The sequence below is a fragment of the Pelodiscus sinensis genome, chromosome 19, assembly GCF_049634645.1.
Source record: "Pelodiscus sinensis isolate JC-2024 chromosome 19, ASM4963464v1, whole genome shotgun sequence".
Lineage (NCBI taxonomy): Eukaryota > Metazoa > Chordata > Testudines > Trionychidae > Pelodiscus > Pelodiscus sinensis.
This window is the reverse complement of record NC_134729.1, coordinates 27,227,881-27,250,993: the sequence shown is the minus strand read 5'-3', so window position 1 is coordinate 27,250,993 and position 23,113 is coordinate 27,227,881. Positions and strand designations below refer to the sequence as shown.

The 23,113-nt window shown below is 51.7% G+C and overlaps 2 protein-coding genes across 5 annotated transcripts; one reads left to right on the top strand and one right to left on the bottom strand.

Annotated features, from left to right (window-relative positions):
• Positions 1-299: 299 nt before the first annotated feature.
• PLEKHJ1 (pleckstrin homology domain containing J1) lies at positions 300-12,437 on the bottom strand. 3 transcript variants are annotated; one of them, XM_075903205.1, is made up of 6 exons: positions 12,303-12,437; positions 10,375-10,442; positions 8,311-8,377; positions 5,268-5,358; positions 4,743-4,880; positions 300-3,894 (listed from the first exon to the last, which is right to left on the bottom strand). In XM_075903205.1, the coding sequence occupies exons 1-5, from the start codon at positions 12,394-12,396 to the stop codon at positions 4,781-4,783; spliced, it is 420 nt and encodes a 139-aa protein (XP_075759320.1). In that variant the 5' UTR covers positions 12,397-12,437; the 3' UTR covers positions 300-3,894; positions 4,743-4,780. The 3 variants fall into 3 exon arrangements, with proteins under 3 accessions (XP_075759320.1, XP_075759319.1, XP_075759321.1); XM_075903204.1 differs by having other exon boundaries at positions 4,743-4,806; XM_075903206.1 differs by lacking the exon at positions 300-3,894 and adding an exon at positions 4,204-4,408 and having other exon boundaries at positions 4,743-4,806.
• A 50-nt stretch (positions 12,438-12,487) lies between these two features.
• On the top strand, positions 12,488-23,066 carry SF3A2 (splicing factor 3a subunit 2). 2 transcript variants are annotated; one of them, XM_075903202.1, is made up of 9 exons: positions 12,488-12,644; positions 16,003-16,173; positions 17,011-17,082; positions 18,278-18,324; positions 18,749-18,858; positions 19,742-19,791; positions 20,252-20,392; positions 20,933-21,001; positions 22,579-23,066. In XM_075903202.1, exons 2-9 carry the CDS (start codon positions 16,048-16,050, stop codon positions 22,912-22,914), a joined length of 951 nt encoding a protein of 316 aa, XP_075759317.1. In that variant the 5' UTR covers positions 12,488-12,644; positions 16,003-16,047; the 3' UTR covers positions 22,915-23,066. The 2 variants fall into 2 exon arrangements, with proteins under 2 accessions (XP_075759317.1, XP_075759318.1); XM_075903203.1 differs by having other exon boundaries at positions 12,497-12,639.
• The last annotated feature ends 47 nt before the right edge of the window (positions 23,067-23,113 follow it).

Genomic DNA, 23,113 nt, shown 5'->3' with positions numbered 1-23,113 from the left:
TTCTGGCTTAGACATGGCAACAGCAATGCTTAAGCTAGTTTTGTGTGTCTATTGCCTCTGCTCCAGTTACACCTTTTGGTCTGATGTTTGCTTCCTTCCTGTTCAAAGGGTCATTCTGAGGAGTTTAGTGTGGGCAAATGGGGGGTAGGAGTTCTCAAAGCCCCCGAGTTAAAAGCACAGTTCACATGGAAAATCAGTGAAAGTACAACTCTTCATTGAAACTTGTGTCCCCCTTTACACCTTGCTTTCCTTTTGAAGAAAAATTCACATGGATTTCTTAGGTAACATCTACAACATAAAACAATTAAAGGTGTTTATTTAAAACATTGATTGTACAACCTACGAACAGTATCAGAAAGTTTCCAAACCGATTTACCTTATATAATGCTTGTTAGAGCAACTAACTGACAAAAAAGACCCTGAACAGATAATTGAAAAACTTTGACATATAAATGGCCAGTAACAGATTCCTAATTCTCAAGTGTCTAAAATGGTTTCCCTTTAATCTTGAAATGTAATTGTTTAGGAGTCACTGTCTAGCTAGTTCTAATGAGTTACTGGGCGCACAACCTGCTCAGATAACTCTTCACAGCATCTGTCTTCATACATTCAGTTTAGTAATGGAAGTGAAATTCACGTACCTCCTAATCCAAGCACATAGCTGGAGCTGTTGCTTGCTCCCCGATGTGCCTCCCCCGCAACCCTACCACAAATGCCCATTTCTATACAGTGTGCAACAATAACAGTTCAGCTACGGCCTGCCCTTTGAAAGGCTGACGACGCTAGTGTCAGTGCTTTGTACAGGAAAAGCACAAGTTGGACTGGTGGTTTGCCTGGTGCAAGTAACCTGCAGCAATGTTCCAGTTCTGAAATCCTGTCTGCGGAGTTCTGTTCACAGGGACACCCGCTAGGGCTTTAAATCTTGACACAGGTTTCTCAGAAGCTGGTTGTGGGGGGGGCTAGAACAAGCACTGAGAGTAGAACCAGGGTGCCAGCTGACACTGATTCTAAAGACAAGAGCACAAAAACGTCCAAACAGAAGCAGGATTGGAACAGGAGAGGATTATTGGTAAATCTTTCCAAAGTTCAGAGCTGGCTTGCTCTGTAGGAACCCAGTATTTCCCAGCTTTCTGCTGTCTTGAGAGAAAAGCTCCTGCAGCTGAGAGTCTAATATGGTAGAGCGATGCTATTGAGTGTGAAAATCTTGCTCAGATGCTAGGGCTGTGAAAAGTTTACCAGTAAGTATCCCCCTTAGCAGATGATGCTTACTGGTTCCAGTTAACCAGTGGGGGCTCTGCAGGGCCTGCAGCAGGCCCCCCTCCTACCACTCCCCCTTCAATTGGTTAATGGGTTGAACACGTTTAACTGGCTAACCAGCGAGGTGGGATCTGACATCCCGAGCTAGGTGAGTGGTTGTGCTGCCTGCCAAGAGCGGACACTGGAGATGGTTCTTGCTATTCAGCTGCTGATGCAGTGGGGTGGGGGGTGTGACCGTTACAGCAGAACTCAAAGCACCCTCTGAAAGGCCACTGCAGCGGGGAGAGGCACCAGGGTAAATGAAAGGGAGCAAAGGCCCCAACAGCGACAACCGGCCAATCCCAGCCGTTGAACCTCGAGTAACATGGAGCCAGATTTGAACCTCTCCTGGGAGAGCTGGGCTCAGTCCCAGGCCTCAGGGCGGAGCACAGGCCAAGGAAAGGCAGCTGAGATCGCTCCCTAGCATGCTCGGTTACTGCTGCCTCATGGCCACCTGGCCTCAGCCAGCGACCTGTTTTCAGCTCCCATCTGCCAGCCCCTCAGTCTGCGAGTGGCAGCATCTCCCCACCTACTGCCGCCCCTCAGTGTGCGTGAGCTGGAAAGGGGGGTGCAGCCACTGTGACTGCTTTGGAAACCAGAGCTACCCCCTGGCAAGCCCCCGCCTGCGAGAGGCCCCCCCGAGCAGCCCGAGTCACAGCGCTAAGTTCCACCTTCCACCCTTGGCCTGCAGGCTGCTCTAGCTCCTTGCCATGTGGACAGGCCACGAGATCGGTTAAAGCCTTTGCCACGCGGGGCGGGGCTTGGCCCTAGGGCTGCATGTAGGAGCAACGGCCTCCACTGTCCGAGAGCCAAGGTGAAGAGGTGGGTAGGACCCGATCTCCCTCTTCCAGTGCAGACAGTCAGGTAGTAGGCATCGGGGGGGGGGGGGGGGGGGGTTCCTATGCTCTACACCAGCCGTGGGCAACACATTTTTTGGGGGGGGAGGGAGGGACACTTTAGAAATTTCTGAAGTGGCCTTGGGTGGCCCTGGACGGGGCGGGGCCAAGACTCTTCCATGCTTCCCCACCCACAGCCCCTGATTGGTCTGGGGCTGGAGGGGGCGCAAAGTCTGCTCTGGGCAGTGGGCGGTTCCCTCGGTACCCGTGCCCCTGGTGGTAGGAGGGTTTGCATGTTCCCCCAGCCAATCGGCCTGGGGCGGGAGAGCATGTGATGCGTCTTGCTCCCCGCCGGGGGCGCCTCACGTAGTCAGGTGCTGAGCCCCTGGCCCCAAGCCCTGACTGGCCTGAGGGGTGGGGCAAAGTCTCCTTGGGCAGTGCTGAGAAGCTCTGTGCCCCTCGCAGGGCCTGCCCCCAGGCCAATCAGGACTTGGGGGCAGGGGGGTGTGCAAAGTCTCCTCCCCCTCTGCCAGGGGCACTGTGCTTGCACTCCTGGAAGGGTGGGGCAGGGTGGAAGGGGATTTCACCTGCTTTTGCCCACAGGCCCTGACTGGCCCAGGGGTGGGGGAAGCGGCAGGGCCTCCCCGGGCCAGATCAACTCGCTTGGCGGGCTGGATCCGGCCCCCGGGAGGCCCCTTTGCCCACCCCTGCCCTGCACCCTGCTTAGTTCCTCCTTGGGGGTCTGGTGAGCAATAACACTACATGCCTGAAGCAACTGCATCCTGCCCCCGGCGGCCGGGCTGTCCCTGTGCCTGGGGTGCTGGCTGTTAACCGCCTGCAGCCTTGCCAGCAGGGTCAAGGCTGCGAGAGCTAAGGCACTGCCCCAGACGCCCGGCTGTGCCGTTACTGCTGGCAGACGGATGCCTGCGGCCGGGTGGCCCTTTGTCTCCACCCTCACGCGAATCCCTGCAGCGGTGCTGGCCCTGCCTGCCTGCGCCGACGGACCCCCTCCCACGGCTGCGTTGGGGAGAAGCCTCGGGAGGCACCAGCACCGGTCTCCACGCCTGCCCCCCAATGACGCTCGTACTGGGGTTTCCTGGGGCACACGCGAGAGGTGCAGAGGGCTCAGGCTGGCGACCCCACGGAGCCGAAGCAGCGCCCAGCCAATAGCCACCCTGGGAAGCAAGCCCCCTGCTGCCTTTGAGAGGAACCAGAGAGCAGCCACCAGTTGACTCGGCGTCCCAGAGGGTGCAGCCGGCTGCCTGAGGCCATTCCCAGCAGAAATGCTGCCACTATGGGCACGCCACAGACCCTGGCACCGAGCCAGCCAGCCCCCCACCCCAAGATCATTCTGCCTTCTACTAGCACCAGTGGGCCTCCCCCTCCAGGGCACGTCCACCCAGGACTCTGGAGAGGGGCCCTCCGCAGCCCCTGGAGCGGCCCCTCAGCCTGGCAGTTTTACAGTCCCAGCGGAAGCTGGCGCAGCAGGGACCAGGTAAGCCGGGCGGGAGCCTGCGGGGCTGGAGACAGGGAGGTGTGTGCGCAAGGAATCCATTACGAGTCATCTGGGCCATAAATCAGTTGCTTGGTCCCGGGCGCTCCCCAAGGCAGGGGCGCGCTGTTTGAACCCCCACCCCTCCCGAGGAGCTGGCTGAATGGCAGGAAAGCCCCGCGGGAGGGAGGGGGAGCTGCCAGGTTACAGCTTGCGTGTTCCCAACTGGAATCGGGCTTCCTCCGAGATTCCGTACTGCTCCAGGGGGTCCTGCAGCGACAGCACAACAGGCCTGTAAGTCAGGGAGCAGACACCCGGCTGGCTTCCCTGCACCCTACGAGGTCACGGGGCCTGCAGTGCTGCCCCTCTACTCTGCACCGGCTGCAGCAGGAGGCCGTGGCTGTCTGCAGCTAGAGCCATTCCTTCACCCAGGCCTGGGGACCAGACCAGTCCAGTCAACTGGGAGACTGAGCGTTGATTCAGAATCAAAGCAGGAGACTCGGGGGGGGGGGGGCAGCAAAGGACAGTCCTTCAGCCTTGCTGGAGACTGCAAGAAGGGCAGCCCTGGCGGGGGGGGGGGGTTGTTGTTCTGTAGCTACCCTAGTCCAGAAGAGAGTGCAGCTGTCCCAGGGTCACTGGCTTGCGGGGCTCTCCTCGAGAGCTAGGAGCAGGGCAGAGGTGGCAGAAGCCCACAGCTGCATTGGCAGAGGCCCAAGTGATCTAACCGAGCGCCTGCCTACTGCTCAGGTTCACACGGTCAGCAGTGCGGCGTCTGTACAACCTGCTGGAGGCGACAGCAGGGCTGCAGGTCAGTTACACACCTGCTTGGCCGAGAGCTCCGAAACCGACGTGACCGGACGGCTGGAGTCCCCGCCCCACGCCCTTGTGCCGCGGTTCTGAGCGAGCCCCACATGCTGGTGCAGCGGGATGCTGCCACCGCACGACCAGACCATCTGGGGGGCAGTCAGGCCCCTTGACACTGACTGGGGATCGTTTCGAGAACTAAATTATTCTGGGGCCGCAACCCCCTCCCGCACCGTTCTTGCTGCTCCACTTCTCCCCGGCAGAGAACAGGCTCGACAGTGGCTGGGCCATGGCTGGGCAGGCGCCGGACTCACCTTTCCCGTCATCTTTTGAATCTCATTCCGGTAGAAGATCAAACTTCGCCGCATGAACTCGTAGCTGGCAGACAAGGAGCAGAGGGGCCGGGCTGAACGGGGGCTGCAGAGCCCAAGATGGGCCCAGCTCCGTCCCCGCTGCAAGAATGTGCAACAGCCCTGGTGGGGTGCAGGCAGCCTGGGCCCGACAGCCAGCCAGCCACCCCCCCCTTCACCGGAACGACCAGGCTCGTGGGAGCTGCCTCTCCCCAGGGCTCAGCCTGCAGCTTCCTGGCAGCAGTGCCTGTGATAGGACCTTGCCCCAAGCAGTGCTCAGGAGGGTCACCACCCGGCCCGAGCTGGGAGGTACCGGACACGTCTCTGCAGCCAGGCCAGTGCTTTGCCCTGTGCTGCACCGGGCCCACCGTGCTCCCTTCCTCCCTCCCTGCATCGGGATGCGCCTGGCGAGGAGCCGACCTTTCGCCATCCTAGGGTGTGCCACGAACGTACATACCAGCGCGCTGGGGGCAGCCTCCCCAGCCCTACCTGGCTCGCCGGAGAGCCTCGATCCACTCCTGGCACTGCTCCTCCGTGTCGCACTCGAAGGAGTACTTCCGGTCGGGCTCCTCGATGAAACCTGCCGGGGACACGGAACGGAGGGTTGAGAGACGCTCCCTGTGCCCACCCGCCGGTGTCACCGCCAGCCCCCCGGGCCGGCCCCAACTGCCCCTTCCTATTTCAGCTGGAAGGGCCAGAGCTCTGCTGACATATTAGAAGGACCAGGCCCCCGCGGGCCCAGCCTCAACCACCCTCCCTGTAGCAAGGGACAAGAGCCTCCAGCTCCCGCGTTCCAGGGAGCCCTCCTTGTTTGAAATGCCCTAGGTGCGGTTCTTGGAAGGGCTGCTCAGGAAGCCCCTGGGACAGCCGGGGCAGCAACGTGCTCAGAGCCATCCCTCGTCTCACTGGCACGGCCCAGCAGCCCCTGAGCGACCCACCTGGCCAGGGAGTTACGGTGCAGCTGACTGAGGAAAGGTCACTGCAAGTGGCACAGACCCAGGACAAGGGACTCCTCTCCCCTTAGCGCATGGCCCATGCCTAGTTCTATCTGCATGGCTCATCCCGAAAGTTACCCTGCCAACGAGCTAAACAGGAATCTGCTCATGCACCACTGCCGTGCAGCTGCCTCTGGGGTGGAACGGGGCGGCTGTTCAGAGCACACCTGTTTGGGAGAGGCACCACCTCTCAAAGCTTCAGCATGGACCATCATGGAGGACATAGATCCAGGGGTGGGGAACCTCAGCCCTGGGGCCCGGATGCGGCCCCTGAGGCTGAGTCCCCTCCCCCAATGCATTGGGAAGCCTGTGCTGGTGCTCCAGCCCCCCCTCCCCTACTGCCTCCCACCGGGCAGGAGCACCCAATCTACTCGGCTGGGCCCCCCAGGCTCTGGGGTGCGGGGAATGTGGGGTGTTTTCAGTCAGTGAGGGGGTTTTGTGCAGCCCCCGGACGCACAAAGTTCCCCGCCCCTGCCATGGATACGTTGGAATTGGACCAGGCCGCTGAGCCGAACGGCTCCGTGTTTGAAGAGAGCCGTCGGCTCGTCGCATGGGGCGCTGCACACGCACAGAGGGGAAGCAGGAACCGACTCTCTCAAAATCCGGCCCAGCTGACCAGTGAAAAGCTGACTCCCTGTGTGACGCTAATCACAGAATCCTAGAACCCCAGGGCGGGCAGAGACCCCGGGAGGCATCGAGTCCAGCCCTCTGCCCGAAGCAGGACCAACCCCACTCAGTCAGCCCAGCCAGGGCTTTGTCAAGCCGGGACTTAAACACCTCTAGGGATGGAGATTCCCCCCTCCCCAGGGCACCCAGCCCAGGGCTTCCCCACCCACCCGGGGAAAGAGTTTTTCCTAATATCCCACCTGGACCTCCCCCACTGTAACTGGAGCCCATTGCTCCTCTTTCTGCCCTCTGCCCCCACTGAGAACAGCCTCCCTCCAGCCTATGCTTCACCAAGATGGCATCAGGCCCCCTAATTAATAAGCCTGGCACTGCCACCCATAATTAATCTAGATCTGGGCTCCAGCATGGAGGTAACTCAGCCAAACTGCCTCCCCCCATGCTGCAGGCACAAACGGAGACCAGAGTGTGTCTGAAGCCTAGGAGGAGACGTTGCCACGTTCCAAGGCTCCTCTCTGCAGGCAGAGGGCAAGGGGCCCGCTTCCCTCCCCCCACACAGCCCAGACGAAGGCAACTTCAACAGTAGCCACTTTGCTGCAAAGCCGTGCAGGCAGATGTCACAGGGTGGCTGGCAGGGGAGGACCAGCCAGCTCAATGGGGCGGCAGTGGGCTATGAGAATCTGTCCCTTTCAGCACACAGGACAAACTCTGGCCCACGCCAGCCCTGGGGAATGAGCTTTGGGAGCATCAGCCGCGTGTGAATGGCCGGAGAGCCCCCCGGCTGCCCCATCGTGTGGGCTGCTGTTGCCCTTGGAGCAGGAGGCACCGTGGTGGGCTGGCTGGAGAAGCTAGCAGTGCCCCAAGCCTTGCACCAGGAAGCTCATGGCCTTGCTGCTGCTGACGGGGAGAGGCAGCACCGGCTGCAGGCTGGTGCCCGGGCGGCTCTCTTGCCAGAGGCCCTAGCGCAGACAGTGGGAGTTTGGTCCCTCCTGGCTGGAGTGGAGACGAAGGCTCCGCACATTGAAGCAGCTGCGCCGGGCAGGCAGGCCAACAGATATGGGGACGGCCTTGGAGGAAACATCCTGTTGTTTTTGCCACATACCATTTGCACAATGATTGCTTGTGGGATGAAAGGCTGCTTCCAAAGGACAACGCGCCGCGAGCCAGCTGGAGCCACTGCTATCAACACAAGGCCAAACAGCATGGCGGGAGGGCCCAGGCTGGGACAGCCCTGACAAGTGCCTTATCTGAGCCTGAAAGCAAGAGCCTAGCTGCAGCACTGTGGCCACAGCCCATCTTCCCTGCGAGGAATGGCCACTAGCGCTTAACCACTCCCGCAGCGCCCGTCAGCCCCGCGTTCTCCGCACTCGCCTGCCTCCCTCAGCCAGCAATGGGATGCAGCCACCTCTGGGGCTGAGCGCAGCAGCTGCGTAGCTCGCAGCCCCACTGTGCTGAAACTGAGGGCAGCAAGTAAAGAACAGACTACTGAAAACCCTACAAAGGGGAGCCAAGAGGCAGAAAACACAGTTTTGTCCAGAGCACCAGAGCTAGCACCTTGACACCACCAAAATATGGTCCAGGACCTTCCCGTGCTGGGGGGCTGGTTTTCATACCTACATGACGAGACCAACCCTTCAGCAGCACAATCATTACGCCAGGAGGCGTCAATGATGCAGCACAGGGAGGGAAGAGGGTGGCTATTGATTTTGTAGCATCACTTCTTACAACACCCAAGAATTTTTCTTATGCGTCTCCCTTTTCCCATACTGCCCCGCCCCACGTGAGACAGGACACTCCACACAGTATGGTGCAGGATCTGACTCTAGAAACATTCCCCTTGCCCTTCTGCTACTTGACTGAAAAGGGAAACCGAGAGGAGGATACACCCATGAGAATCTTCTCCCACAACTCACTGATCGAAAAGACATTCTCCTCTTCTTTGGTGACTCTGCAGTGCTCCAACAGCAAAGCTCCAATTGGCTAGAAAGAAACCCACAGAGAAGGGTTAAGACACCCCTCCCCTTGTTCAGCCAGTTCTACACATGTGAGACATTGTGGCGGGAAAGGGAACACGGGGACTGACGTGGGGGCCGCAGTGAGTGACTCGTGAAAGAGAGAGACAACAGTGCCAAGAGGCTAGAGCAGAAACGACATTCCCTAAGCTATTTGAGTTCTTGTGCACTATCTTGCTAGTCACAGCTCTTTCACTGGTTCCCATGTATTGTTTGCTACAGTGGGTCTTTCACGGCAGCTCAAGAAGACAAAAATATTTTTAATGATAGGAAGATCCTGATAAGCCACAAACTACCAGGGGACGGACTTTAGGGCAGACGTCATAACCTGGCGAGAACTGAGAGGGTTGAAAACAGAGCGGTTTTTAGGTAGCCAATTTCTTTGTCTCTGCTGTCATACTTCACTGTACAAATATTTTGTGTTGATTAGTATTTACACAGTGCTTTGGACATCTGTATTTGCTCAGTACAACTCTGGAGAGTTAATAAATAGCTCAGTGATCTGCACAAAAAGAGGCAAAGGTGGTAAAAGTTCTCTAGAATCTAGTCTGCACATCAAGTTTGGCTGGAAGGCACAGCACAAACAGAAATCCAAACTTAGGTCTGGAAAAGAACATGCTTGAAGCTTTGCAGAAGTCTAATGAAATCTGTCCCTGCATTCGGTTTTTTTAAAACAGTTCATTTTAAACAAACAAATTTCACCTGCAGAATTTGCGAGTCATTTATGGGTGCACTGAGCTAAGGCATGAAAACCAGAGAAAGGGTTCTTTTCTTTGTCCGAAATGAACTGCAAGAGACAAACAAATAGAATAGAGACCACAGACTTTTTTTAAGAACAACTCAGTGTTAAGAGGTGTTATTTGACTAAGTATCCCGTCAGCACATACTATTCTAAGCTTCCAAACTATTTTTGGACCACTTACTGCTAAACACAAAGGGAAATATTTTATAGTCTCTAACTGCCAGGAAAATTAGCCAAAACAGCCAAACTCGTGTAAGCAGGAGTGGAGAGAAATCTGCTACTGGGAATGGTCTCTAGTCTCATGCGGTCAAAGCTCTAACATGATTTCATAATCACCCCAAAGAGACTGTGAAGTGTGGCATCTTCTTGGCCAGATCCTATGATCATGACTGTCAGAGGAGACAAGGAGGAGAGAAGAAATATTCTGCAAAGGGAGTGCAAGGATCCTTAGGGTCACATGTATTTCTGATCACTACAAACACCACCGAAAGCACCTTCTCTTCAAGTCTGTTAAATGGCGTAGCCACAGCAGTACCATGCCATGCTCATCCTGCATCTTCTGTCCAATCACAGTGCAAGTGAGTTTTATTGTTAAGGATGAGAAACAAAGGCCAAGACAGATCAAAAGTCTTTTCTGGAACCAGTGGGCTCCAGCTCGCATTCCTCTGCTACAACAACCAGACAATACGCTTGCATACTTATAGGTCCAAGTAAGGAATATTGATAAAATACAGCGATTACAATGCTTTGGGGGTTTTTTTTTACACTGCCAGATCTTGCTCAAAAGCAATGATACAGTTATTATTTACTGAGATTTAGCTAGGGCCTTAGTCTAAATTTAAAATCAATCTCACTAGTTTCACATAAATGAATTGCAGCCATGCGTGTAAGTGTGGCAATGATTAGGTTTCAGAGATCACCCCTAGACTGATAGCCAGGGCTGGGCAGGACAGCAGTTGCTTCTCAGCGTCGCCAAGCAGAGGCTTCATTGTGTTCCTCAAACACCACTAGCTAAACAGTGCAGTGTGACTACTTCACCGGTAAGTGTTTCAGGGCATGGACCATCTACGATTCTGTGATAGTACAGAGCTTAGCACAACGGCAGTCTGCTCTTGGTTGGTTTTTAGGCCCTTTGGTATAGAACCTGCCTTATTAATATGTTTTTCTACAACAGCTCTAACAAGTTCATAAAGCCAGTTTGCAGAAGCAAGTTATTTTTATACCTCTCCTTCATCTATGCGGAAGTAGAAGAGAAAGTTGACAACTAGCTTCACTAGGCGTTTCTTCAGCACTGCAAAGAAGAGAGACAGCATTCAGAAGCGGAGGTCTGTGGCAGTGTTCCCTGTTAGCTGAGTGCTTTGGAGTGATTCATACTCCGCCCAGCTGCTTAGCAGAGCATCCAGAGCTGTCAGCTTGGCTCTATCTACACTGGCGCGTTCTTATGCAAAAACTCTTCCAGAAGAGAGCGTCTACACTGGCATGTGCTTTTGCACAAGAGCATCCATGCCAGTGTAGATGCTCTCTTCCGCACGAAAGCTCTGAGAGCCATTTTAACTATAGGGCTTTCTTGCCCAGGAAATTCATGTTGCCTGTCTACACTGGCCTCTTCTGGAAGAGCTCTTGCGCAAGAGGGCTTATTCCTGAGCAGGAGCGTCAGAGTTCTGGCGCAAGCAGCCCTGATTTTATACATTAGAACATCAGTTTATTTGCGTAAGAACACGTGACCACTGTAGATAGGCAGCAAGTTTTTACGCAAGATCGTGCCTGTGTAGCCACAGCCCTTGTGTCTCGGCCTGGTAGTGCACATTGGTACATGCTTTGCTGCATACAAAATTTATTTTGCTTAAGGATAGAAAATATTAGAGGGAACATTCAGCTGTAGGATGGAAAACTGGACCTGTCGCACAAAGGAAGGTGCAGGCACCTTTCATTCTTACTGGTTCATAGCACTATGATTCTAGGCTGAACAGCAATTTGATGACCTCTCAAGCAACTCAATTCTATCCTAGGTGTGCCAGCCTTGGCTAAGCTTTCACTGATGACCTATAAAACTTTAACCACACATGCTTCTTGTAGCACCTCCTGGCTGGTACGATCCCAATGCAAATTCACAGGTATCCACATCCCTGAATATGGCTGCCGCTATCCATGTCTTGTTTTTGTGGATAGAAAGCTGCTTCAAACCCTGCAAGGTGGCAGCTCTCTGCGGCCGCAGCTGTGGTTGCAGATCTCCCACCATCTTTTTGCCAATACAGATACCAATTTTATATCTGCGTAGGGGTCTACCAGTGCATTGTACATGCCATCCCCCACCACAGGAAGGCAGCCACTTTGCGGACAAAGGGTGGTAGCTCAGTGCCATACACCACCTCACCAGCGCTGGGGAGGAGAATGCAGGAGTGGAGCTACCGCCTCTTTGAGAAAGTGCCAACGTGGTCCCTGCTCATCCCACAGGGAAGGGGACAGGGCAGGGAGCTCAACAGAGGCAGGACAAAGAGCCAGATTGAAGTTGGGGGGGGGGGGGGAATGGGGAAGGTGTGGGAGTAGCTGGCTCCTGAGTGGAAGAAGCTGAGCCTCATGCCCCACAATAGAACCCTCCCCCGGCCCTCCTGAGTGCCTGTACACCCCACCCCCACTCTATCCCCATACACCCTGCCCCACCCTAGCTCCTCCCACATATGCCCCGCCCCTGCCCCACCCCCACTCTATCCCCATACACCCTGCCCCACCCTAGCTCCTCCCACATATGCCCCACCCTAGCTCCTCCCACATATGCCCCGCCCCTGCCCCACCCTAGCTCCTCCCACATATGCCCCGCCCCTGCCCCACCCCCTCTCTATCCCCATACGCCCCGCCCCCGATCCACCCTAGCTCCTCCCACATATGCCCCGCCCCTCCCCCACCCCCACTCTATCCCCATACGCCCCGCCCCCGACCCACCCTAGCTCCTCCCACATATGCCCCGCCCCTCCCCCACCCCATACACCCGACCCACCCCGGCCCCATTCTATCCCCATACATCCTGCCCCCCCCACACGCTCCGACCCCTCCCCTCTCCAGTCCCACAAATACGCCCCGCCCCCTCCCCTCACACACCCCGCCTCCAGCCCCGCCCCCTGCCCTCATACGCCCCGCCCCCGCCGCCCCTCACCGCTGCCCTTCTTGGGCACGCGCATGAGAATCTCCGCCGCCTTCTCGGCCGGCTGCCGGGCCAGGGCCAGCAGCTCGCGCTCGTTGTAGCGCATGGCGAGGCCCCGCCCCCGCGCGCCCCTACAGCCGCCGCATCCCGCCGCGCGCGAGCCGCCAACCGCCGCTCCCCGCCCCCAACGCGGAAGCGCCCGGCCCGGAAGCCTTTCGTCGCGCGTGACCCTCCCATCCGGCGAACCGGAAATGCTTGGCCGCGCGGAAGCCGGAAGCGCCTCCTCCGCCCTGAGAGAGAGTTGCGCGTGCGCAGTCGCGGGCCGGCCTGAGGGGAGCCGCGAGCGCTGGTGAGGTGCGTGGCCGGGGGTGCCTTAGGCCTTGCTGGGTCGGAGTGGGGCTCCAGGCCTTGCTGGGCCGGAGGGGGGGTTGGAGTGGGGAGGAGGGCTCCAGGCCTTGCTGGGCCGGGGGCAGTTGGACTGGGGGGGGGGGCTCCAGGCCTTGCTGGGCCGGGGGGGGGGGGGGGGCTCCAGGCCTTGCTGGGCTCAGGTGGCGGGGTCAGGGGGGCTCTGAGGTTTCTTGCGGGGCGGGGATTATTCTGAGGGGCCGACGAGCCTGCAGTGCTGTGACAGCAGAGCCCAGTCCTGTGTTGGGGCTTAAGGACAGTAGAGTGTTAGTGCAAAGCTTGTTCCCTCATTGAACTGGAGAGGTGCCTGGGGTTTGGCAGAGTTTGGTTGTTCCGCAAGCAGGGCTCCGCAGGTGTCTGTTTTGGGACCGATTCTGTTACATGCCTTCGTCAACGATTTAGATATTGGCATAGCCAGGACGCTTATTATGTTTGCAGATGATACCAAGCTGGGAGGGGTTTCAGCTGCTTTGGAGGACAGGGTCATAACTGAAAATGATCTGGACGAACTAGAGAAATGGTCTGAGGAAAACGGGATGAAGTTGAATTAGGACAAATGCAAAGTGCTCCATTAGGAAGGAACAATCAGTTTCATACATGCAGAATGGGAAGCAACTGTTTAAGGATTAGTACTGCAGAAAGGAATCTAAGGGTCATAGTGGACAACAAGTTAAACATGAGTCAAAGTGTGACACTTGCAAAAAAAAACAAAAACAAACAAACATGAACAGGAGTGTTGAGAGCAAGACACAAGAATCATTCTTCCACTCTACTCTGCGCTGATTAGGCCTCAACTGGAGTATTGTGTCCAGTTCTGGGCACCGCATTTCAAGAAAGATGTGGAGAAATTGGAGAAGGTCCGGAGAAGAGCAAGAAAAATGATTAAAGGTCTAGAACATACAAGCTACGAGGGAAGATTGAAAGAATTAGGCTTGTTTAGTTTGGAAAAGGGAAGACTGAGAGGGGACATGATAGCAGTTTTCAGGTATCTAAAAGGGTGTTACAAGGAGGAGGAAGAAAAATTGTTCTCCTTGGCCTCTGAGGATAGGACAAGAAGCAATGGGCTTAAACTGCAGCAAGGGCGGTTTAGGTTGGACATAAGGAAAAACTTTCTACCTGTCAGGCTGGTTAAACACTGGAATAAATTGCCTGGGGAGGTTGTGGAATCTCCATCTCTGAAGATATTTAAGAGCAGGTTAGACAAACACCTGTTAGGGATGATCTAGATAGTGATTGGTCCTGCACTGAGGGCAGGAGACTGGACTTGATGAAGTCTTTTGAAGTCTCTTCCAGTTCTAGGATTCTATATGAGGTCACGTTAGCGTCTGACTTTCAGAGAGAATCAGCATCCCTTCCCCACGCCCACAGCAGCCTCTGCCCCCAGTCCAGCCTCTGTCTTGAAAATGCCACTCAGGACTTGTGACTGTTCTCCGAAGCATGAGGTAGCACCTGATGCAGCTTCCAGACATGGCTTCCGGGAACAGATCTGAGCATCCCACGTAGAGGCAGTGCCATGTTTTGAAAATCCTAGATAGCTCTGTGCTTTTAACATGTCTGTGGCCACTTACACAGCTCGAAAATAAGCATCTTCATTGGTGCAATGTGAACAGTAAACTGCTATTAGTTATGACTGTTACGTTATAGTGCAGTTGTTCCCTGAGGCCCCTCTCACAACCAGTGCTTTGGCCCTTCAAGCAGCACCTCTGTACAGACACTTCTGAAGACGTGGTTTCTGCCCAACTTGCTTATAGTTGATGTCCGGTATTTTTCTGTTTATTATGATTATTAATTAATTCTTATATCATTTGTTGTTTTTTGTATAAAATATTTTACGAGGCAGTTCAAGATACAGAACTTACAGCAAATAATTGGTGACTTGTATTGGGTAAATGAAAGGTTAACCAGTAAGCATCACTGGGGTGAAGTGTAGCATCTTACTTTTTCCAGGTGGATCACCCGTCTGCAGCGGACCCAGGGAGTGCCACAGGCAAGGGCTGTGTTAGCCCAGCCAGAGAAGCCCCTGCCTGCATTGGGGTGCTGTTCCAGCCCGCTGCACTCCCTTTATGTGCTTATCCAGTTAAACATAATGTTTAACTGGTTAACCAATTAAATGGGATTTTACATCCCTAATTTATAATTGAATTTCAAATGGCGTTACCTGTCCAACTTCTACAACATAGATCTGGACCATAGACGTGCCCACTAATTGACTGTTAACTTTCAAATATTGTTACCTCAATTGTGAGTGTATTAAATATCCCAGGCAAAAATGCATAATCTTGTAATAGAGAAAAATATGTGAAAGTAGCCAGGAAAATGAAATCACCTGTGAAACTGCCAAAGGCCGTGGTCAAACCATTGTGTTCGGTACGGTAGTGCTGTTTCTGTGAAAGTGCTGAATGTGATCCTGTATCCCTGCCTCTGCATAGTAACCAGTGTGCTTCTTGTGAGACTCGGTCTATTGCCATGAGAGATAGGATGCTGGCTACAGAAGAAATTAGGGCACAAAACTTGGGGGGTGGGTCAGGTGAGAGATGCCCAGTTAGCATATATTTGGAAATTTGGTAGCAGGAGAATTGATTACTACCTTATTCAAAATCTGCTCTGGAATCTATACTTTGAAGATGACAGAAGAGAAAGTGACTCTGTTGAATTTCAACACTTAACTGCTTCCATTAGGCCATCTCTACAATCAGTTTGCTAATGAGTGACATAGAGCAACCTTTAAATCAGCAAAAACTACGAGGACTCCTGTGGTACCTTAAAGATGCCTCATGGTTTTTGCTAAACAGACTAACATGGCTACCCTTCTGAAACTTGAAAACAGTGGCTCTCAACCTTCCAGACTATTGTATCTCTTTCAGGAATCTGATTTATCCTGCAAACCCCCACCTTCACTTCACTTAAAGTTACTTATAAAATCAAATATAAAAAATGCAAATGTCACAATATATTATTAAAAATTGTTTACTTTCTCACTTTTACCATTTAAAATCAGTCAATTCTAATATAAACGTTGTACTTTCATTTCAGTGTGTACTATATAGAATAGTGTAAACAAGACACTGCCTGTTGGAAAATTTAGTTTGCACTGACTTTGCTCATGCTTTTTATGTAGACTGTTGTAAAACTAGGGAAATCTATAGATGACTTGATATACCCTTTGTAACCTCTCCACATACCTCTTGGAAGACCTCCATGTACCATCAGCAGTCTACATACCTATGGTTGAAAACCACTGCTCTAAGTAAGTGACTCACTGTGAGTTACTTATCACACCATTATACATCTTTCTTTATTTTCCCAGACTCCTTTTCACACCTAAGACACTTGAACTGCAAAAGCCCTAATCATGGATTTTCAGCATCGTCCTGGAGGTAAAACTGGGAGTGGAGGCGTAGCCTCATCCTCTGAAAGTAACCGAGACCGCAGAGAGAGACTTCGGCAGCTGGCTTTGGAAACTATTGACATCAACAAGGTGAGCTTGGATCTTTTCATATATGTAAAGAGAAGTAAACCTATTGAATCTCACCAGAGTGGTATGTTACAGGATTGCCATAAACCTAACTGGCTATCGGAAAATATTTTAATATAAAAATTAATTTCAGCTAAAAAGTAATATGTTTCCATTGGTGCAGCCCCTGTCCATGGTGGGCCCGGGTGCCCTACAGCCAGGGGCTGCCCCAGGCACTGGAACAGCCCCTGTTCACATCAGGCCCTGGCACCTTGAAGGCTGGGGTCACTGAATTACTGGAGTGCCCCCCCCCCCCATCCATGCCTCCTTTAGTCAATAAACGCATTCAATGGGATTTTACATTCCTATTATGTGCAGGTGGACTGTCCATTCAGAGCCTTATTGAAATCAGTGGAGCTCTGTTCATGTTCAGAGGTCTACCTCCGGGAAGTAGCTTGTCAGATCAGAGCCTTACTGGAGAACTGTGGATGGTAATGAAATACTTCTAGTGCCTTCTCATTAAGAGAGGTTTTGAAGATTGAACTGAAACACTGTCATTTGACCATATAAACAATACATTTACTTTATACCTTATAGGACCTTGTTTTCCTATTGTCATTTGTATGGTATAGAACATGCAGCTGATGCTTGCCAAATAAATTGTGGTGTTATCCATTTGAAAGGAATGTTCATTCCATAACTGAAATCAATGAGCTTAAAGATTCCTCTCTCCAATCCAGGAATGATTTTGACTTGTATATACACAAATTACCTTTGTCTGTAAATTCAGTGTAGTGCAGGTTGCTGATATGAGCATGTGACCTCTCTCATTCAGTTCTTGTTCTCTTATCCTCTCCTCAGGATCCTTACTTTATGAAAAATCACTTGGGTTCTTATGAATGTAAACTTTGCCTAACACTGCACAACAATGAGGTGAGTTGAACATGCCTTCGCATTTAACCCTTTGGAGGTGGTCTCATTTCCAAGGGGATAACTCCTGCAAACTGGCTATTGTTTTTGTTTTGGAGGACATAAAATTTTGCTTTGTGACAACAGGTTTGTACAGCACCTCAAACCACTATAAATGTATCTGTGATTTAAACATTAAAAAAGTCAGTGGACAGATTTGATTAGGCCAAAAACCCTGAATTGCACTTAAAATCCATTGCAGCACAAAACTAGTGGAAGCAGCCTAGAAAGTGAAGGTTGAGAAACTGAAACACAATAAATTTGTCATTTCATATTATTGCACCTTTAATAATGCATCTAATGTATAAGTACCTTAAAGATGTTCTTTTTGTTTCTTTTTAATTTTTAACTAGAAGCATCTTTTTAAGGACTGGCATTAGTATATGAATTGCGGTTGGCTCTCAGGGGCAAGAGATCTCCCAGTGTGGGTTGTGAAAGGTCAGGATGTGGAGGCTTGTGTCAGGGTTTTTTTTTTGGGGGTGGGGGAAGAGAGGAAGTGATTGGTGGTTGAGATCTGGGTTGGTGGAGGGAATGGATGAGACCCTGAAAAAAGTGTACATTTTCCCGTACCTCAGTGCACTTATGAGGATGAATACATTTTTCCTTTGTGCTGTAAGGGTACGTCTACACTTGCACCCTAGTTCGAATTACGGATGCAAATATAGGGGACCAAAATGGCTAATGAAGCGGGAATTTAAATATCCCGCGCTTCATTAGCATAATCTCGCCTGCGTGCTATTCTCTTTGCCAGCTGATTCAAACCAGGAAGTGCGTTAATTCAAAACAAACCCTTTGGTTCAAACTAACGTTACTCCTCATTTTTTGAGGAGTAACATCAGTTTGAACTAAGGGGTTTGATTTGAACTAACGCGGCCCGGAGCGCACTTCCTGGTTCGAATCAGCTGGCAATTGGAATAGCGCGCAGGCGAGATTATGCTAGTGAAGCGCAAGATATTTAAATCCCCGCTTCGTTAGCCATTTCGGTCGCCTACATTTGTATCCCTAGTTCGAACTCGGGTGCAAGTGTAGACGTACCCTAAGAGTTAAAATATTGACGTGTCTGAGAGCTTCCTTCAGAAGGCAGCTTAACTCTTCTGTGACATCTGGATACTTCGCAGCTTTCTGTCATATTTAATTTTCTTGTCTTGTTCTGTTGCAGGGAAGCTATTTAGCACACACCCAGGGGAAAAAGCATCAGACCAATTTGTAAGTTCTTAATGGAAGTGTTTTCCAGTCTCTGGACATGTTAAATTAGTGGGTATCTGTTTTAACAAACACTTCATCCTGGATTTATTTGTTTTACATTATAAATCAGAGTGCAAACTTAGTTTTGCTGTAGGCATGAGATCAAACAGTCCAGTTTGGCTTTTAAGCCTCCCTCTCTTCTTGGGTGCAACCCATCAAGTAGTTTTTCTTCATGTGCTAAGTGGAATGTCAGACGGGAAGCTCTTGGTTTAGCATTGTTGTAGCAGTGGGTTCAAATTCACAGCTATAGGGACTGTAGTTCTCTGTCAGGGCAGGAGTTGGCAAGAGACGGCTAGCAGGGTTTCAAGGCTGTATAGAGTACTCTTAATCGAAAGGATCGCATTTCTGAGTGCATCTAGATGACAACCTTCTGTCCTGATTTCAGAGCTCGCAGGGCTGCCAAGGAAGCTAAGGAAGCCCCTGCCCAGCCTGCACCAGAAAAAGTCAAAGTGGAAGTGAAAAAGTTTGTGAAAATTGGACGACCAGGTTACAAAGGTGACAAGTGACTGGCATGTCTTTTCTGTCAGGGTACCAACCTGGTTCTTGCTTGAAATGCAGTGCTGTGGATATTAGTTGTAAATAAGCTTTTCAGCCAATATGGTTATAAATAAATTCTAGGGCCGCGTCCCCCTCTCCTTGCATTGTTTTGTTTGCCTGTAGAGTGACTCAGCAATGCATAGGTAGTCATGATCAGTGATGCAACAGGTGGACAGCATGGGATGTATTCTGGCTCTCCTCTGCCACCTACTATAGTACTGCTCCCATGAGTATGATTTCCCCCCTTTCTTTCCATAAATGCTGAGTGTCACTAACAAGGTTTGTAATCTCAAATTTACTCACCCATTTTTATTTAAAAAATTGTTATGGCACGCTTCATGAAACTGGCTTTGTCACTGTGTTCTTGGCCAAAACTTCCTTTTTCTTCCATTTTATGTCCCCTATCTTCCCCTATTTTGCCATGTTCTGTGTGTCCGTTCTCTCCCTCTGCCCCAGAAGTTGCTGCATTTCAGTGGTGCTGAACACTTGGCATAAAGGCTTTCAAATAATGTAGTGTTACAACTGTGTAAACGGTCAGAGTTTTTGTTTTCTTTGGGATGGTGCTCTGTGCAGTACTATCAATTCCTAAAACAGGATTAGTGTCACTCCAGCTGCAATACTGTATTACAGCGGTTTTCAGCCTTTTTTCATTTGTGGACCCCTAAAAAGTTTTGAATGGCGGTGCAGAACCCTTTGGAAATCTTAGACATAATGTGCAGACCCTGGATTGAAAATCACTTTTCTATGGTAATAGTAACCTTCTGTGAACCTCTTACACATAGTCTGTGGTGCACAGGTTGGAAACACTACGGTATTGAACTCGTTCATTGTCCTTTCACAGTGACCAAACAGAGAGATCCAGAAATGGGGCAACAGAGCCTTCTCTTCCAGGTAAGCGACTGTGAACCTTGCATACCGCTGAGTGGTGCTTGTAAAGGAATTGTTCGGCTGCAAGTTCCTAGCAGGATGGATTAGAACAGAGGCTGTCGTTGAGGGTTTTGGCTCGGTTCCTGGTAGACATGTTCCCACACAATTACAGACAGCCATCAGAATGTTCTTGACACGGGCTGAGGAACGGTCCTCTTGTTCCTAGGGGTGGTCTTGGTAGGGCTGTGCTGTGGCACATGGGCAGTGGTGCTGGGGGAAGCTTTCGGTGCCGGCGCACTGCTCCTCACCATGTTGTAAGTGGAGAGATCCGTGACCAAGGCTGGTTTCTTTCACCAGCAGTAAATGTACTAATTTCACCATACAAAGGACACGGACTGGCCCCTCTTTATGGCTGGGGGTGTTTTCCGCTAGCAGAAGGGGGGAGGATTGAGTATGTACCTAATGCTGCAATATCCCCCCACAGATCGATTACCCAGAGATCGCTGAAACCATCATGCCTAGGCACCGGTTCATGTCTGCATACGAGCAAAGGATTGAGCCCCCAGACAGACGCTGGCAATACCTCTTGATGGCGGCGGAGCCCTATGAAACCATTGCTTTCAAGGTACAGTTTATTGGCCAATCATTGGCTGGGAATGTGTCTCGTGGATGGTAAGACTGAAATGACCCACTCTGGCCTCCTGCATGTTGATCTCTCCCTGCCCTGTGCATTCAGTGACAATAGAGCAGTGTCCACCTATTCCATTGCGCCTATGTGGATGGGGAGCATGGTTGGGCCTTTGTGTACAGGGAGCTTGGTTGGAAGTGTTGAAAGAGGACAACTCCTGAACCACCCTTCAGGATGAATAGAGACATGTGGCCGAGAGCGTCTGGGCAGCCAAGGAATTCTCTGCCTCCAGCACAGAAAGGAGCCCTTTGGGCCCTGCTCCTGCATCCTTTTTGTGCAGGTGTTAAGAGGAGCCAGTTTCAGACGATAAGCTTGCCCTTGAGAGATATGAAAGTGTCTTAATTCCTCCCCTCTGTCTATTAAGGCCTGATAGCACATCTCACACAAGCCTGGAATAGCGGTGCTTATCTTGCCGCTCTAGTGCTAAGGAGCTAATCTGGTGGTGCTAATAATAGCTCTTTACTGCTTTTGTTACAGGTGCCAAGCAGGGAAATTGACAAAGCAGAAGGAAAGTTTTGGACTCACTGGAACAGAGAAACCAAACAGGTAGCTGGAGACTCACTTCTTTGGGAGGGAGTGAAAAGATAAGAGGACAATGTGGAGGAGCGTAGGCCAGTGGTTACCAAAATACTTCGGTAGAACCTCAGTTATGAACACCAGAGGTAGAAACTGACCAGTCAGCCACACGCATTGTTTGGAACCAGAAGCATGACACAGAAATGTAAATACCATATAGTTCTGTGTTAAACGTAAACTACTAGAAAGTAAAGGCAAAGCAGCGTTTTTCTTCTGCAAAGTAAAGTTTCAGAGCTGTAGTAAGTCAGTGTTTGGTAGTAAACTTTTCAAAGAGCAACTGTAATGTTTTGTTCAGTGTTACAAACAACCTCCATTCCCAAGGCATTCTTAACTCTGATTATCTTGTAGTTCTGGCACTTCATGCTCCTTCACTGTGGAGCCTTGATGCTGAGCATTTCACAAGCCCACATTCTGAACTCCGATTTCCAGGGTGGGTTGGTGGTGGGTCTGGCCGATTGATTACATTGGTTCAGTTTCCTATGAACGCTGGACACAGATGTGTGCTGGAGCCCTCCTTTCCTTGATGCTTGAACCCACAATCCTGGGGTCCTCAGGCCAATGCCCTAGGCCACTTCAAAACCCAGCCCGCCTCCCTACCTGCAGGACGTCCCTTATCCGGCCTTCTTAATGGGGCAGCTGGTGGTGGTGTTCCTGGGTGGCTGGGCCTTGAAGCCACAACCCTGGGGTTGCCAGGCCAATGTGAGACAGAATGTTTTCTGTCTAACGTTCTCCGTGGGTGTTTGGCACGTGACATGATCTTCCTTGGCTCATCTGAGTTACTAAAAGGGCAAGTGTCAATCACCCAAAAGTAAGCTCCCTTATTGGCATTCTCGGCAGGGAGGTGGAGATGTGAAGGGGTCGTTGAGACTGATCTTCTTTCTCACCCAAACAAGGGGTCCCTCCAGGTCAGGTGGAAGTGCATTGGGAAGAAGCTTCTACAGCTGCTGCTGTACATACACAATCTGTCTCCTGAGCGGTCACCAGCATTTACGTTTGCTTAAAAATAAAACATGAAGCTGAGTGAAAATCTTCCTGGATTGCTGCCGCGTCAGTGGCTAGTCCAGCAGCCAGACCTTTCCACAGGGAATGCACGGACTTAGCCGCAGCACAGCACCAGTGGATCAATACGTAGCAGCAACATGTTCCTAACGTGTTTGGGGAACCGTGCGCCAGACACTTGTGTGGTGCTGTGTCCAGGGTGTGTGTGCAGTAGGCACAGTTGAGCAGGGATGGGGTGCTATACATAAGGGTGAGATGTTAACTTGGTAACTGACTCAGAAGCCAAAGAGCATATTTCGGGCTACTCTAGAATTAGAAGTGGGACTGCATTTGGTGCGAACCCGAGGTTGTCTGTTGATGGAGAGGCTGAGCGCGATGTGAGGTGACACCTGGGGTTGGAAGCATTACACATCATGTTTCAGTGGTTCACAATATTTCTTGGCGTACCAGAGACCACATGGTAGGGCAGCCACCTTGCGAGGTTCCCAAGCTGCTTTGCTGATTTGAATCTGTCCCTTTTTTTTTTTTTTTTTTTTTTTTTGCCCTAGTTCTTCCTTCAGTTCCATTTCAAAATGGAGAAGCCCCCAGTTCCCCAGAGCATCCCTCCTGGACCCCCAACCGTGAAGAGGCCTCCACCACCCCCACTGATGAATGGCTTGCCCCCACGACCACCTCTGCCGGACTCCATGCCGCCGCCGCCACCTCCTCCAGGAGGCTTGACTTTGCCACCCATGCCTCCCTCCGGTCCTGTACCGCCCCCAGCACCACCTCAGCTGCCCCCAGCTCCTGGGGTACATCCCCCTGCTCCTCTGCCCCCCATGATGAGACCACCTCTTCCCACGGAGGGGCCAGGAACTATTCCCCCCCCTCCTCCTTCCAACTGAAAAGCTCCTCCTGGACACTTTCCCCAGTGGACTCCTTTTGATTTGTGTTTTAATTATACACCATTATTTGCTCAGAGGGAAATCTTTGTCCTTTTTATATGCTAATAGCGTTGCCTGAATCCTGTAGGTTCATTAAAAGGCTTTCTACATTGTTTTCTGTATCCACGTCTTTCTCTTTGGGTGAAAACCATTGCCTGTG

Excerpts from the sequence above, each read along its gene's own strand:
- PLEKHJ1 (XM_075903204.1), bottom strand. The coding sequence starts at position 12,396 with ATGCGCTACAACGAGCGCGAGCTGCTGGCCCTGGCCCGGCAGCCGGCC. Across the intron at positions 10,443-12,302 it reads CGTGCCCAAGAAGGGCAGCG|TGCTGAAGAAACGCCTAGTG; the intron begins GTGAGGGGCGGC and ends TCTTCTTTGCAG. Across the intron at positions 4,807-5,267 it reads GAGGCTCTCCGGCGAGCCAG|CTACGAGTTCATGCGGCGAA; the intron begins GTAGGGCTGGGG and ends CTTGTCTGCCAG.
- SF3A2 (XM_075903202.1), top strand. The coding sequence starts at position 16,048 with ATGGATTTTCAGCATCGTCCTGGAGGTAAAACTGGGAGTGGAGGCGTA. Across the intron at positions 16,174-17,010 it reads AAACTATTGACATCAACAAG|GATCCTTACTTTATGAAAAA; the intron begins GTGAGCTTGGAT and ends TCCTCTCCTCAG. Across the intron at positions 18,325-18,748 it reads AAAAAGCATCAGACCAATTT|AGCTCGCAGGGCTGCCAAGG; the intron begins GTAAGTTCTTAA and ends TCCTGATTTCAG.